The sequence below is a fragment of the Anser cygnoides genome, chromosome 4 (assembly GCF_040182565.1).
Source record: "Anser cygnoides isolate HZ-2024a breed goose chromosome 4, Taihu_goose_T2T_genome, whole genome shotgun sequence".
In the NCBI taxonomy this organism is placed as follows: Eukaryota; Metazoa; Chordata; class Aves; order Anseriformes; family Anatidae; genus Anser; species Anser cygnoides.
The window spans coordinates 15018581-15031779 of record NC_089876.1 but is presented as its reverse complement, the minus strand read 5'-3'; the positions used below and the strand labels follow the sequence as shown (position 1 = coordinate 15031779).

At 60.6% G+C, this 13199-nt stretch overlaps 1 protein-coding gene and 1 long non-coding RNA gene across 2 annotated transcripts; one reads left to right on the top strand and one right to left on the bottom strand.

Annotated features, from left to right (window-relative positions):
• Positions 1–878: 878 nt before the first annotated feature.
• On the bottom strand, positions 879–3857 carry LOC125179842 (uncharacterized). Its single transcript, XR_007157717.2, has 3 exons — positions 3308–3857; positions 2078–2279; positions 879–1924 (listed from the first exon to the last, which is right to left on the bottom strand). It is a non-coding gene; the product is annotated as an uncharacterized lncRNA (long non-coding RNA).
• Positions 3858–4075: 218 nt separating this feature from the next.
• Positions 4076–6737, top strand: NKX3-2 (NK3 homeobox 2). The gene is made up of 2 exons (XM_066995655.1): positions 4076–4735; positions 4994–6737. The coding sequence occupies exons 1-2, from the start codon at positions 4324–4326 to the stop codon at positions 5470–5472; spliced, it is 891 nt and encodes a 296-aa protein (XP_066851756.1). The 5' UTR covers positions 4076–4323; the 3' UTR covers positions 5473–6737.
• Positions 6738–13199: the final 6462 nt, after the last annotated feature.

Here is a 13199-nt window from a genome sequence, read left to right as displayed (position 1 = left end):
CTGAGAGGCGTGCAGGTTTGCTTGATTTACGTAGCAGAAAATCGATTGTTTAAAATTTGCCTCAATAAGTTAGTTACCAAGTTAGTCCGTCGTATGTGAAAAGTGAATTCAGCTACTTCAAAATTAAAAAAAAAAAAAATAGGATGAATTATTACTTACTTATAGATTGAGGAGCAATAATAAAGGGAACCTGAACTTCACGTGATGTTGCACCCAATAAACATCTAATGACTAATTTGTACTTTAAGTGTCCTTAAAAGCCTAAAGACTCGCACACCGCAAATGCATCTAGTGTGTTTTAGCAAATATTTATTAAAACGCTCCAGCAAATAGTAGGCAAAAAATCAAAACAAATAGATGGACCAGATACTGGATGGTGACTCACGCGTGACTTCGGCATGTCATTCTGCTTCTATTCTTCTATCAGAAAGTGCAAATAAATTCCACTTTTATTGAATATAATATAATTTGAATATACGTATTGAATTTAACTTTATTAAAACAGATGAGAAGCTAAATACAGGAACAAAAAATCTCAACATTTATTTCCCAGAAAAATTCAAAAGCTTTAATTAATGCTTACAAGACGCATCTGGCCATTTGGATACGACGGCTTGTTTTTTATTAGTAAATCAATTTAATCCTGCCCGGGCTGCATTTAACTACGTCAGAAGACGAGGAATATATAACCATTTACTTGGGTAGTAGGAAAATCGGCGTAAAAATAAGGAAAGAGTCAAGGAGAGGACTGACTTCAGGAGATGGTCTTGCCTGCAGACAGCTGTGGGCTGGGGCTCCCGGTGTGTGCAGCTGGAGGTGGCCTCCTGGCACGGCGCTGGGCATCGACAAAGCATCTTCTCTCTTTCTTGGGAGCTCAAGGATTGGGTAATCCGTACGGTTTTTTCCTCCTGGGGGTCTTGCAAGGACGGATAGCTCGGGAGAAATGCTGCCACGCGGTGCTGACAGCGAAACGCTGGCAGCTTTGCTTCCTTGCTCGGTGGCCGGGCGTGCCAAACCCTGGCTTTTTATCCTAAAGGTGAAGCAGCAGGAAGGGGATCTGGGTCGGTTTTCCCAGGAGCAGCAGCTCCGAGCGATAACAGCGGGCCGAACCGTGGCACACCACCCGCCAGCCCCCGGTTTCCTCCCGTTCGGTTGTAAGCGGCGACAGGAATGCTCGCATCGCAGCCTCCCAGCCCTAAAGGACACGGGCTTTTCCCCATAAAAGGAGCATGGGAGAAGAAGGGGATCGCCTGCCAGCTATTAAAACCCGCTGAGCTAATTTGCTAAGAGTTTGTCAAGTCGGTAAAATTAAACCCCTCGCTGTCAGCGTTATATTTGCACATTCTCCGGGCTTAATATTCGGTTGGGTTCCAAAAATCATTACTTTTTTCCCCTCTAATTTGTAGGTGTCGTGTCCTTCTGTCCCTGCAGTCCATAAACATCTCACCCTCGACACCTCAGCGGGCTCCTGACGTCAATTTACAAAGCGATTTGGGGGCTGAGTGTCGCAGCAGAGGTTTACGCGAGGTCCCCCGGGCACATATGGACGAATCCTGCCTGGGGCTTGTCTCAGAGGCACGCAGTTACAGCTGCGGTTACATCTGCCTGGAAATAGGCTGTTACTGTTTAAGAAATAGGGTCGAAACCCGTTCAAAAGCAGACGACCTGAGATTTTCCTGCAAAACCAGCGAGCTGCCCAGGGCACCTTTACATTCGTTTGGTGCGCAGCCAGGGAGAGGCACGGCCGAGGTAAAAGCCACGAACCGCATCTTCCCCGCCAGCAGCAGAGCCGGAGGGGGGCGAAACCCCCTTGCAGGAGGAATCCCCGTTTGTGCCATTGCCATCTTCCACCCGAGCCCCTGCGAGACCCGGCAGGAGGCTCCGTATTTCTGTAAGCACGTCGGGAGGTAAAACAGGGACGAGTCTGGGGAGGAAAAAAAAAAAATCGCATCTGAATAAATACAGCAAAGGTACTGTGTCCCAAGCGCGGGGCAGCCCTGGGCCATGAAACTGAGGAAGGGTTTTGGGGCGGGTGGCCGGGACAGAAGCGGGTCTGCCCGGCAGGAGCAAATCCTACCCTGGAGGAAAAGCTGGAGCATCGCCTTCTCCCCGTGGGAGGTACTCCCACCCGGGAGAGCTTTTTTTATACATTATGTATGGGGTGTGTGCCCTTGAGAGAGGTTTTGCAGCCGTCTTTTTCCTCTGCGTGTGTGCCGTCGACTCTTTCCTGAAGCATCAGGGCATCCTGACAGTGCTTCAGCGAGCGAGTTGCATCGCACCTGAAAAGAAAGATGGCCCGGCTGATTGCATGAATAATAATAAATAATAATTAAAAAAGTAGTAGAAAGGGCCGAGGGCAGGAGCAGCGGCGGCGGGCAGTGCGGCCGGGACGCCTCTAGATGGGGCAGCCCGCCCGCAGGCGGCCCCGGGCGCTGCGGAAGGCGGGCGGGGAGCCGGGAACCCTGCAGGGCGTCGGCTGAATCCCGGGGGGGGTCTCCAAAGAGGGTCCCCCCCCGGGGAGAGGCAGGGATGGGGCAGAGAGGGGAGGCTTCATGCTCGGACTCCCCTCCGCCGCAGCCGGGCTGGCTGTGCGTCCCCCCGGCAGGCTGTCCGTCCGTCCGTCCGTCCCGCTGCCCCTCTCCCCGGAGGGTCGGGGGGGGGGGGGTCTCGGCGGGACCACCCAGCTGGCCCCCGGGCTCCGCAGCCCCCCGCCGGCTTCCCCCCTGCGCTGCTCGCTCCCCAGGCGTTTCCTCCCCCGAAATGTCCTTTTTTTTTTTTTTTTTTTTGGCCGGGAAGAGGGCGCAGAGATAGCCCGGGGAGGAGGAGGGAGGTGGTGGTGGGGATAAAGAGTAAAAAATAAAAAAATAAAAATAGAAAGATAAAAAAAAAAAAAGGGACGGCAGGGAGGGAGGCTCGGTAAATCAGCGAAGAATCGCAGGCATTGTGAGCTAACCGCAGGTATTTCCAAAAGCTTGGAGGCGAAGCCCCGCAAAGCAGGCACTCGGGGGGCTGCAAGCTAGCTCTTCCTCCTCCTCCTCCTCCTCCTCCTCGCCGCTCCCCGAGCCCCACAGCGGCTCTGCCCCTGCTCTGAGCCCACACACCTGAGCGGCGCCTGGACGAAGGAGCGCAGCCCGCTGCTCCCCGTCCCCTCCGCGCCCCAAAGCCTCCCCCCCGGCCCTGCCCCGCCTGCCCTTCCCCTTGTTCTCCCCCCCCCCCGCACTCACACGTCCCCTCTGACACCCCAGATTTCATCCCTCGGCTCTCCAGCACCCCTTAAACTCCCCGCGCAGGGCACCCTCCTACACACCTCCTCCTAAGAGGATCGCTCGCGGCTCCCCTCTTATTTCCCTCCATCTCTTAAAAAATCCCCTCGGACGTTTCCCGGCTGCATCGTGGCACGGACGGCAGAGCCGGCAGCTTCCAGGGGAAATACCTGGGTGGGAAAACGGGAAAAAGAAAGGAGCCCCCCGGGGTTACCGGCGCGGAGGGATGAGCCCTCTTCTCCTCGAGCCAGGCGAAGACCATCTCCGGCGAGGCGCTGCGTACCGAGGCGGGGTTATCTATTGTCCTCATTTATTTTGTCCGCTGAGGACGGTGTGGGAAAACATTTCCCTCTCGCCAAAGTCGTCGCGAACCGATTCCGGCGGGGCAGGAGGGTGCTGGAGGTGGGCGCCCGGCCGGGCAGGAGCAGGTCAAGGGCGCGTGGGTGCCCTTCGAGGGGCGAAGCCGAGCCCGAGGGCACCGCGTGGACGCGCTCTGCTCCGGTCCCCCTTGCTCCAAAAAACCCGGGTGCCGCCCTCCCGTCCAGCAGCATCCCCCCGACGGCGCGGCCCCGTCCCGCTGCACACACACACACACCCCCCCACACCCGCCCCGCCGCGGGCCGCAAGGGGTTAACCCCCGGGGCGCGCGTCTCCCCGCGGCGGGGAGCCAATCGGCGCGCCGCCTGCGCGCCCGCCGCCCAATGGGAAGGCGCGGGGCCGGCGCCGTCGCGCGGCGGCGAGGGCCGGCGGCGCCGGCGGGAGAAAAAGCAGAGGGCGGGCGGGGGCGGGACAGAGCGGGGCGGAGGCAGCGCCCGCGCCGCCAGGGACCCGCGGCGGAGCGCGGCGGCGGCGGCGGCCCCGGCGGCCCCGTCCCTATGGGCGGGCGGGCCGGTAGCGGCGCAGAGAGGCTGCCCCCGCTGCTGCCCCCGCTGCTGCCCGGCCTCGCGGCGGCGCACCAAGGCCCGGCACCGGCAGCGGCACCGGAGCGGCCGGCGGCGGCGATGCGGTCGCCCAGCTGAAGGCGCGGCGCCGTCGCTGCTCGCTGTCGCCCCGCCGGGCCATGGCCGTGCGCGGCGGCAACGCCCTGACGCCTTTCTCCATCCAGGCCATCCTCAACAAGAAGGAGGAGCGCGCCCGACACGCGGCGGGGCGGCCGCCGGGGCCGGCCGGGGGATGGAGGCTCTGCGGGGCCGCCGAGGGCCCGCCGCTCCCCGCCGGTGTCGGGGCCGGTGCCGCCCGCCCGGCCGCTGCCGCCCCGCGGACGCCGGCGGGCTGGGACTCGGACTCGGCGCTGAGCGAGGAGCCCGAGGGCGAGCGGCGCTCCGAGGAGGAGGGCGCCGGGGGCAGCGGCCGCCCCGCCGAGGCGGCGGGCGGCGGGGGGAGGCCGGCGGCGGCGGAGGCTCAGCCCCCGGAGGCGGCGGAGCGGGACAACGCCGGGCTCAGTGACAGCGAGATGTCGGCGGCCGTCTCAGGTACGGGACGGGGCGGGAGGAGGGGTCGCCCTCCGGTGCGTCGCGGGTGGGAGGCGGCCGCGGGGCTCTTGTGCCGAGGGCCCGGACCGGAGGGGTGGGGGGGAAGGGGTCGGAGACGGGCCCAGGAGGCCGAAACCCCCCCGGTGCCGTCGGGCCCCCGGTGCCGTCGGGCCGGAGCTGCCGGGGCGCGGGGGACCGGGGAAGGGGGCGTCCCGGTGGCTGCCCGCCGTGACCGCCGTGCTGTCGCCCTGCCCGCAGATCGCAGCCCGCCGGAGGAGGAGGACGGAGCGGGCAAGTGCGGGAAGCTGCTGCCGGCGGAGGACGAGGCGGCGGCGGCGCCGAAGCCGCGCAAGAAGCGCTCCCGGGCCGCCTTCTCCCACGCGCAGGTCTTCGAGCTGGAGCGGCGCTTCAACCACCAGCGCTACCTGTCGGGGCCCGAGCGGGCCGACCTGGCCGCCTCGCTGAAGCTCACCGAGACGCAGGTGAAGATCTGGTTCCAGAACCGGCGCTACAAGACCAAGAGGCGGCAGATGGCCGCAGACCTGCTGGCCGCCGCGCCCGCCGCCAAGAAGGTGGCCGTCAAGGTGCTGGTGCGAGACGACCAGAGACAGTACCACCCCGGCGAGGTGCTGCGGCCGCCCTCGCTGCTCTCCCTCCAGCCCTCCTACTACTACCCCTACTACTGCCTGCCCGGCTGGGCTCTGTCCACCTGCGCCGCAGCCGCCGGCACCCAGTGAGGGGCACCCAGCGTGCGCCCCCCGCAGCACCCCGGGGAGCCCAGCCCGTCTCCCGCCCCCCCACCCCGCTTCCCATCCAGAGCCCCAGCCGCAGCTCTCGGTGCCTCGGACAGTATTTATTATTATTTTATTGTTATTTTTATTATTAATATTATTTGGACGGTCCCTCACCCGCTCCTCTCCCAGCGTAGGACTTCTCAGCCACCCCCTCACCCCATCCCCGCCCCGGCAGCCGAGGACTCTTGCAATTCGGCACGACTAGTTCATGGTATCCATGTTGTCAGTGTATTTGGTGTAGACTTTTTTGTTTTTTGTTTGTTTGATTTCGCTTCGGATCGGTAGAGACTCGATCTTGTGTGGGAGAGAGAAAGAGAGAGAGAGAGAAAAAAGGAAAGGAAAAAAAAAAAAAACACCACCAACAACAAAACGCCGCGAAACCAAATGCAGCTCCAAAGAGGAGATCAAGGACTCCCTCGGTGGATTGTAAGGAAGCTTATTTTTGACGTCTGTTTGAGTCCTTGATCTTCCAGCTCGTTGCAAACTGAGTGTGCCTTGTATGGTGCTGAATGTAAGGAAGCCTCTTTCAGATCCCCCCTGCTCTTGTTGCCCATGTTATTCCTGTACTCCATGATCCCTGGCAAAGGATAAATATGTCACAAAAGGGTGAGACTTATATCGCAACTCCAGACTTCTTTTTTTTTTTTTTTTTTTTTTTTTGTTTTCCTGAGATCTTTCCGTGTTCGGGGAGGGAGGAGTTACGGATTTTTCGCACTTTCCAGTTGTATTAAAGTTGTTGTTATTATTATTTTTATATTCAATGTGAATATTTCTAGTCAGGCTTTAAAAAAAAAACAAAAATCGATGTAACGGGAAATCTTAATACCATCAGTGCCTTTCACAGTTCTTCTGCAGCCCTCTCCTTCAGGGGCGGGGATTTCCGATCTGCTCAGCAATGTAATTACACTTTCTTTCATTCAAGGTAACTCGTCGCTTTTTTTTTTTTTCTTTAATTTTTTTTCCTCCCTTTCTCTTTTAATGGCACTGTGCACTCAACTAGAGTATTTACTTCAAATGAATTGTGAATGTTTGTAAGCTACCCGCTGTACCTTTTTTTTTTTTTTTTTTTTTTTTAATTTATAAACTTTAGTTTAACACCTCGCTCTGCCGCGTGTGTCGTTTCTGAGGGCTGGCAGGGATTTCCCCGGCGGCTTTTTCCCTCCCAGTTCTGCTCCTTTCCCTCCGTGCCCTGCTCCAAGGGCACCGGCAGCGGCTCCCGTTCCCCTCCGGGGGCTCGGCCGTGCAGGGCACGATGCTGTTCGGTCCGTCCGGGACGGAGCAGAGCCCCCAGAGCCCCCCCAGCTCCCGGAGAGGAGGCTCCCGAGCGGCTCCCGGGGAGGATGCGGCGCGGTGCGGGGACCCCGGGACCGCCACGTCGGTTTTCCCGTGCGAGGGGCTCGCCCGCATCCCTCGAAAACCCGGGCGGCTCCTGAGGGAAGCGGATGGTGAGCGTTATTATTATTCCCCCGGGTCTGCGGGTTATTCCCTCCCTGCTGGAGCCTGCAGCCGGGCTCGTCCCGGCGACCCGAGGCCGCACGGCCGCGACAGCCGCTTGGGGCAGCCTCCAGCTTTGGAGAGCAGCCCCCGGGGCCGGCCCTACAGTGAGCGTCCTGCGAAGGGCAGCTCCCCCCCCGGGGGGACGGGACGGGCCGGGCAGGGATGCGCAGCCCCTCGTTTTTCCATCCGATTTTGCCTCGCCCCTCTCCCGGGCACCCCCCCCCCCCCCCCCCCCCCCCGGCTCCCCGCAGCGAGCGGCCCCGGGCGGATTTGCAGCCCCACCGCGCTGCTGCCGAGCCTCGAGTCCTCCGAGCAGCCTCAGGAGGCCTCCGGGCAGCTTCCTCAGCAAACCCCCTCGCCCCCCCCGGTCGTAATTTCGCCCCGAGAGCAGCGCTGCGGGCTGCGGCTCGCTCCCAGCCAGGCTCCCCGCGGCGTGGGCAGGGGCAGAGGGGTCGGGGGCGAGCGGGTCGCTCCTAAAGCTGGCGGTGTCGGTGGCACGGAGGGCTCCGCTCTGAGTTCGGGGCTTTAGCTGTGCCCCGCCGGGCGGATTGGGGCCGAGGGAAAGGTGGTTTATAGCGAAAATCTTGGCGGATGCGGGAGGAACGACATTTGTTAGCCCCGACCCTGAAATATATTTTTTCCTTCCTTCTTTCCCTTTTTATTTATTTTTATTTTTATTTTTATTTTTATTTTTAACCGTCTCCTCCCGCCTTTCCCTTTCCCTCCTGGGAAAACGAAAGCTGTAGGTGGCTGGAGCAGGGATGGCTCCGAGGGGACAATTTGCAAGAGCGGAGGGGCCGGGGGGGGACACGAAATTTCTATCGCGACCGGGGGGGGCTTTCGGAGAAGCTGCTCACTGCCCCTCTCGGGCTCCGGGATGGAGAGGGGGGATTATTTCGAAGCCTTTCCCGTAGGTGACCGGGTTTTGTTATTTTTCTCCGTGCTTGCTGACGGATGGAGCGCTGCAGGGAATCGCCTGCTGTGAAAAGAAAGCGTCGGTCACGAGAGCTTCCCCGGGGCCCTTCGGGTTGTGCCACCGGGTAACAGCCGCGGGGCAAAGCCGCAACCTATTTTTCTTTGAATCGAGTAAAATTAAGATGCGTTTTATTCGGGACAGAAATCGCTGAACAGGGTGATCCGGGCGAAGTTACCCGGGACGCTAGGACGAGGTTCGATATCGAATATTTCAGTTTCGCTGCTGCAATCGTTTGGCGTTGGCAAAATCTGGTATTGGAGGAACGTCAGTGTTTTACATCGGGGGGGTTTTAACTGGTAATTTAATGGAATTTTACGGCACTTTGGAGGCTTTCCTATTCCTGCTTCTACCGATAATTTTACACTTTGAAATATAAAGCAATCGCTCCGAGTCTTTTTGCCTTTTCTTAATGACAAAATCCCCAGTAAACCGCGCGTAACTGCACCAAGGCCGAAGGAATTAGTCTGGATTTTCGACGGTTCAGTTCACAGCAAAACCCGGGCTCTAGCGTGCTCTCTCCATCCCCCCCGACCACATACTCGGCTCTACAGCACATCCACTGCTGCACCACGACAATAACCTCCCCATCGGTCTGTCCCGGCCTCTCTCCCCGAGCCCGGATCGGTGCAGGAGCCGTGGGAACACTTTTCCATCCGGCCACCGGCAGGCTACGGTCAGAAAGAAGGAAAAAAAAGCAGTCGCAATAGGGAGAGAGAGAAACTACCGCAGCTACGAGAAATTCGATTGTTGAAATGTAATGTAAATTGTGTATATCTTTGCATATGTCTCCACAGGCGCTCGTGTTTGTGTATGCAACACTCGCACAGGCGCAGAGACCAGCCCTGCGACCAGAAGGCTGCCTATATTTAGATCCCTCCTGCTCGCTCGCAGGGCAATAAAACAGGAAACCACGTAGGTTTCCCTTCTCACACGCGCTTGTCAGGTAGAAACCGGCGGAGAAGAAGGAGGCTCCGGGCTCGGGTGCTCGGATGCCCGCCGTGCCCGCTGCCTGCTCCCGACGGCGCGACACCTGCCCGGCCTCCCGGCGGCAACCGGCAGCGGAGGGCAAAGGTGGCCCGGGGGTTAAGGGCCTGTCCCCAGCCGGAGAGGGGCTTTGCAGGCCCCGTTCCGCTCCGCTTCTCCCGTCGGTGGGGAGAGAGGAGCCCCGAGGGCGGCCGCACGCCTGCCGTCGAGGGTGGCTGGGTGCCCGGCCGGGAGGGACCCTTCTCCGCCGTCTGCAGCTGCGAAGGTGCCGGGATCAAGCGGCTCCGTGAGACGGGGCTGGAGGTGTCCGAGGAGGCCGGGCAGCGCTGGGAACCCTGCCCGAGAAGGGAGCGGGGGCGCCGGGCACCGGGGCGGCCCCGACGGGGGCAGAGCGGGAGCCCCGACGCCGGGCAGTGCCGAGCCCTTGGAGGGAGCTTGGAGGTACAAAGCCGGAGCCCTGCGGCCAGGGGAGCCCCGAGGTGGTGGCAGCGGTGGTGGCAGCGGTGGTGGCAGCGGGGAGCTTGGTTTTGGCCGAGGTGATGCCACAAATCCGGGGCGCTTCTTCCTCGTCCCATCCCCGGGGCTGCCACCGCTGCCAGCCTTGACGAGTCCTTTTCTCCCGTCCGAAAGTCGCCCAAAAACGAAATGCGGGCTGTGCCCTGCCGTTGCCCGTTGCAGGGGGAGCAGCACCGGCAGCCAGGGAGCAAAGGCAGCGCGTCCCCTGCCGAGTCGCACGGCGCCGGGACCGCGCACCGCACCGCGCCGGGGCAGCGCTCTCCAGCCTCGGCAGGGCTCCCCCCATCCCCGGGGGCGAGCAGAGAGGTCGGTGGGCGAGGGGGCTCTGCCCGGATCCCCCCGACCCGGCTGGAGATGCCTGCAGGGCCCTGCGCACCACGGGTGCCGCATTTCCCCCCGACGGCTGCCGGTGCCTTGGCGAGGAGGGGGCGGAATGTCCCCCGCAGGTGGGATTTGCTCTTTTTATTTATTCCTTTATTTAGTTTTATTTTAAGTATTGGCGTTTACGGTCTTTCTTTTTTGCAAAACAGGAAGGAGCCTGGAGCTGCCGGGAGGAGGCCGCGGGGCCGAGCGGGAGGGCACGGCCGGGGGGCGACAGCGGCGGTGCCCGGCGCGATCCGGCACCATTCCGGGGCAGGGCGGGGGGGGGGGGGCAGGGCTGCCCCCTCCCACCCTGCCCAGGGCTCGGCCGGGACCCTAGGGCCCGAGCAGAAAGCCCAGGGGAGCTTTAGTCCTGGAGCTGGGAGCGCTCGGCTGCCCGGAGCCCGTGGGGAGGCTGGGGAAGAAGCATCCCAGCCTCCTCGCCGGAGGGCTGGAGAGGTGGGACCCCACGGCTGGTCCCCAAAGGGATCCTGGCGAGCAGTGCCACTGGCGGGGGGCTCCTTGGAAATAAGAGCTGGGGCTGCGGAGCTGCGGCGTTTGCATCCCTTGGGCTCTCAGGTGCGCCCGTGGCTTTTAGCCTCAAGTGAGGCTCGGTAGCAAAAGAGGCCGGCGTTTGGGCTCCCCGAAACCCCCGCCGGTTAGGGACACCGCTGGTGATAAAATATAAATCTCTGTAGCAGGGCTCGTGGATAATTCAAACATTTATTTTAACTATTATTATTGCTCTTATTTATTTTAAAAAGAACCCAAGGCGGGGGCTCGGAAGGCTCCACGCAGCTTTTTCTTACACGGCCGACCGCAGAGCAGCCCGGTGCTCCCCCCCCGAGCGACAACGTCCAGAGAACGGGGAACAGGGCTCTCCTGCGACACAAGCCCCGAGCTGAAAAACCGTGGCAAGGCTGGGAAAACGCACAAGTGCCCGATCTGCAGCTTCTCGGGGCCGGACGGCGGCAGTGGGCGAGCGGGGGCTCGGCTGGGCAAGGGCAGAGGGGCGGCGGGGGGGTTGGGGGGGAGTTATTTGGGATTGTATTGGGGCGAGAGCCCACGGGGCAGCAGGCGGCTGCTGGGCGGCGCGGCTTGCGGCTTTGTTTCCTCGATTGCTCTGTGGGGAAAGCAAATCCTGCTAGCGATGATGGCTCGGGAAGAAAAAAAAAAAAAAAAAAAAAGGAAAGGAAAAAAAAAAAGGAAAAAAAAAAAAACTGGTTCAGAGGCGAGCCCTGCCTTTCTGCTCCGGAGGGAGGTGGCTGTTTGACGACCCCGCTCGCCGTCGGTGCTCAGCTCCCCGCTGCAGCCGCCCTGTAGCGGGACCCCCCCAGCCCCAGGCTTTTCTCCGGAGCAGGGGCAAAACCCAAACGCTCTGCCCGTGGATCCGCGCTCCGAGCAGCCGGGGAAAGTCTTTGTGTCGCAAAGGACTCGAGTGATAATTAGGGATGAAATGCGCGTGGAGAGGACTAATATTATTTTTGGCTTGGGTGGGAATAATACAGATTTGCAACCCGTAAGAATAAAGCCGGGGTAAGGCTGGGAGAGGAGGGAGGGAGGGGAGGCGGCTCCGCTCGCCGCCGGCAGCACCGGGTGTTGATGGCGAGCTGCGTGCCGGGCGCTTCGGCTTGGGACAGCGACGGGCAAACGCTGCCGTGCTTGGGATTTGCCTCTTGGGGTCTCTGGGGAAGGCGGCCGGGGCAGGGCTGGTGCCGGGGCGGGGGGGAACGGGGCCCTTTGGCTCTCGGGCGGCTGCCGCGAACGGATTTACCGAGGCTGCGGTGCCCAAGGCGATCAGAGCAAACAAATACTGTGCCTCGGGTAACTAAAAAATAGTAATAATAATAATAAAGTGTCCGTTCGCAGCTCCATTTATTCGGTTAGGAACAAATACTGATCACAAACGGGGAATTTCTGCGGCCGCACTGCGTTTTCCCAGCGAGCGCACCGAGAAGGGAATATCTGCGCTCCTCTGCTGCTTACAGGCACCGCTCTGCAGGGCTGCGGGCTGTCGTTTTGTCAAGGGTCTCCGAGGTTGCTTTAATTTCTTACAAATCTGGCTAATTTATCGGATTTAAAAAACCCAGATGATGCCTGGAAGGAAAGGACGCTTTTCCTCTCTCCCAGGGCGCTTTTCCTCTCTCCCTCTTGCGCGCTGTGGGCTCGCGGAACGCGGGGAGCTGCGCGTGGATGGCCCCGTGTCAGGCTGTCGGGGATCACCTTGGCATGGTTTTTACCAGCAACGCCTCCCGAAGACGCTGAAATATCGGCTTCGCCTTTGCGAACAACTGATTTCGCCGAAGAAGGATTAGAAGCGAAGGGAGAAGGCGCAGAGAGGAAAAAAAAAAAAAAAAAAAACACACAAAAAAACACCAATTCAATCTCCAGCCCTCGCCGTAAGGGGGGAACTTTAAAAGGAAAGAAACGACATTTTCTCTCGGAAAAAAAAAAATACGCAAGCCTCGCAAAGCGCAAATTGCTCTCGAATTGGTCTCGCCTCGGGAAGGATGCCGTGTGCCAAAAGCCCCTTGGCCAGGAGGGCACCGGGGGGCTCGGAGGGAGCGTGGTGCCGGCCGTCCCTTCGTGCTGGAGCAGGGGGCTCAGACGGGTCCCCCCCGTGGACGGCATCCCCCAGCAGCACCCCACAACCTCTGCCCTCCGGGGGGTGCCAGCAGCACCCACGGGCTCCCCGAGGTGCTGCCGGCCTCCCCCGGCCGGCGGGGAGGGTGCCCTCAATGCCAGGCCTGTGCGCTTGGGGCTTGATTTCGCACGTCAAGGGTAATTTCTCCATACAACTTAATGGACGCGGCTTGACATCCATAATGATCGCTAATCATTCAAATTATTTTTGCTAGCGCCCAGACATGTTCCAGTTGTTGTGATAGATCGCGTTTCACCCATAATGACGGACAATTACCATTTCTAATTCGCCGGCTTTTGACACCTAAATCCACCCACCATATGTGGCTGAAACGCTCGGCGGCGAGGCCCCGATGCCGTTTGCACCGAGCCCCTCTCCTCGAGGGAGGGCCGGCCTCCGGCCTCCACGGCCTCCACGGCCTCCCCCTCGGCCCCCTCCCGATCCCGAGCCCCTCCGGCTGCCTCTTTACGGGACGAACGTCGGAGAAAACCCGGCTGGAAAACCCCCAAACCCGAGCCGCCTCCTCGGGCTGGTTTTCCTGGCTCTCCTCGACGTGAGGATGCGCAGGGGGAGAGAAGGACGGGCTCGGGGGGAGGATCAGCGGTCAAACGAAGGGGCCCGGAGCCACTTTCCGTTAAGAGCATCCCCGTACCGCCGCCCCGTGCCCTGCAAATGCGATGCTCCCGACGGCCC

What these genes read in the sequence shown, in the direction of transcription:
- NKX3-2 (XM_066995655.1), top strand. Translation starts at nt 4,324, where the DNA reads ATGGCCGTGCGCGGCGGCAACGCCCTGACGCCTTTCTCCATCCAGGCC. An exon ending in GATGTCGGCGGCCGTCTCAG is followed by an intron (nt 4,736 to 4,993) that starts GTACGGGACGGG and finishes CCCTGCCCGCAG; the next exon opens with ATCGCAGCCCGCCGGAGGAG.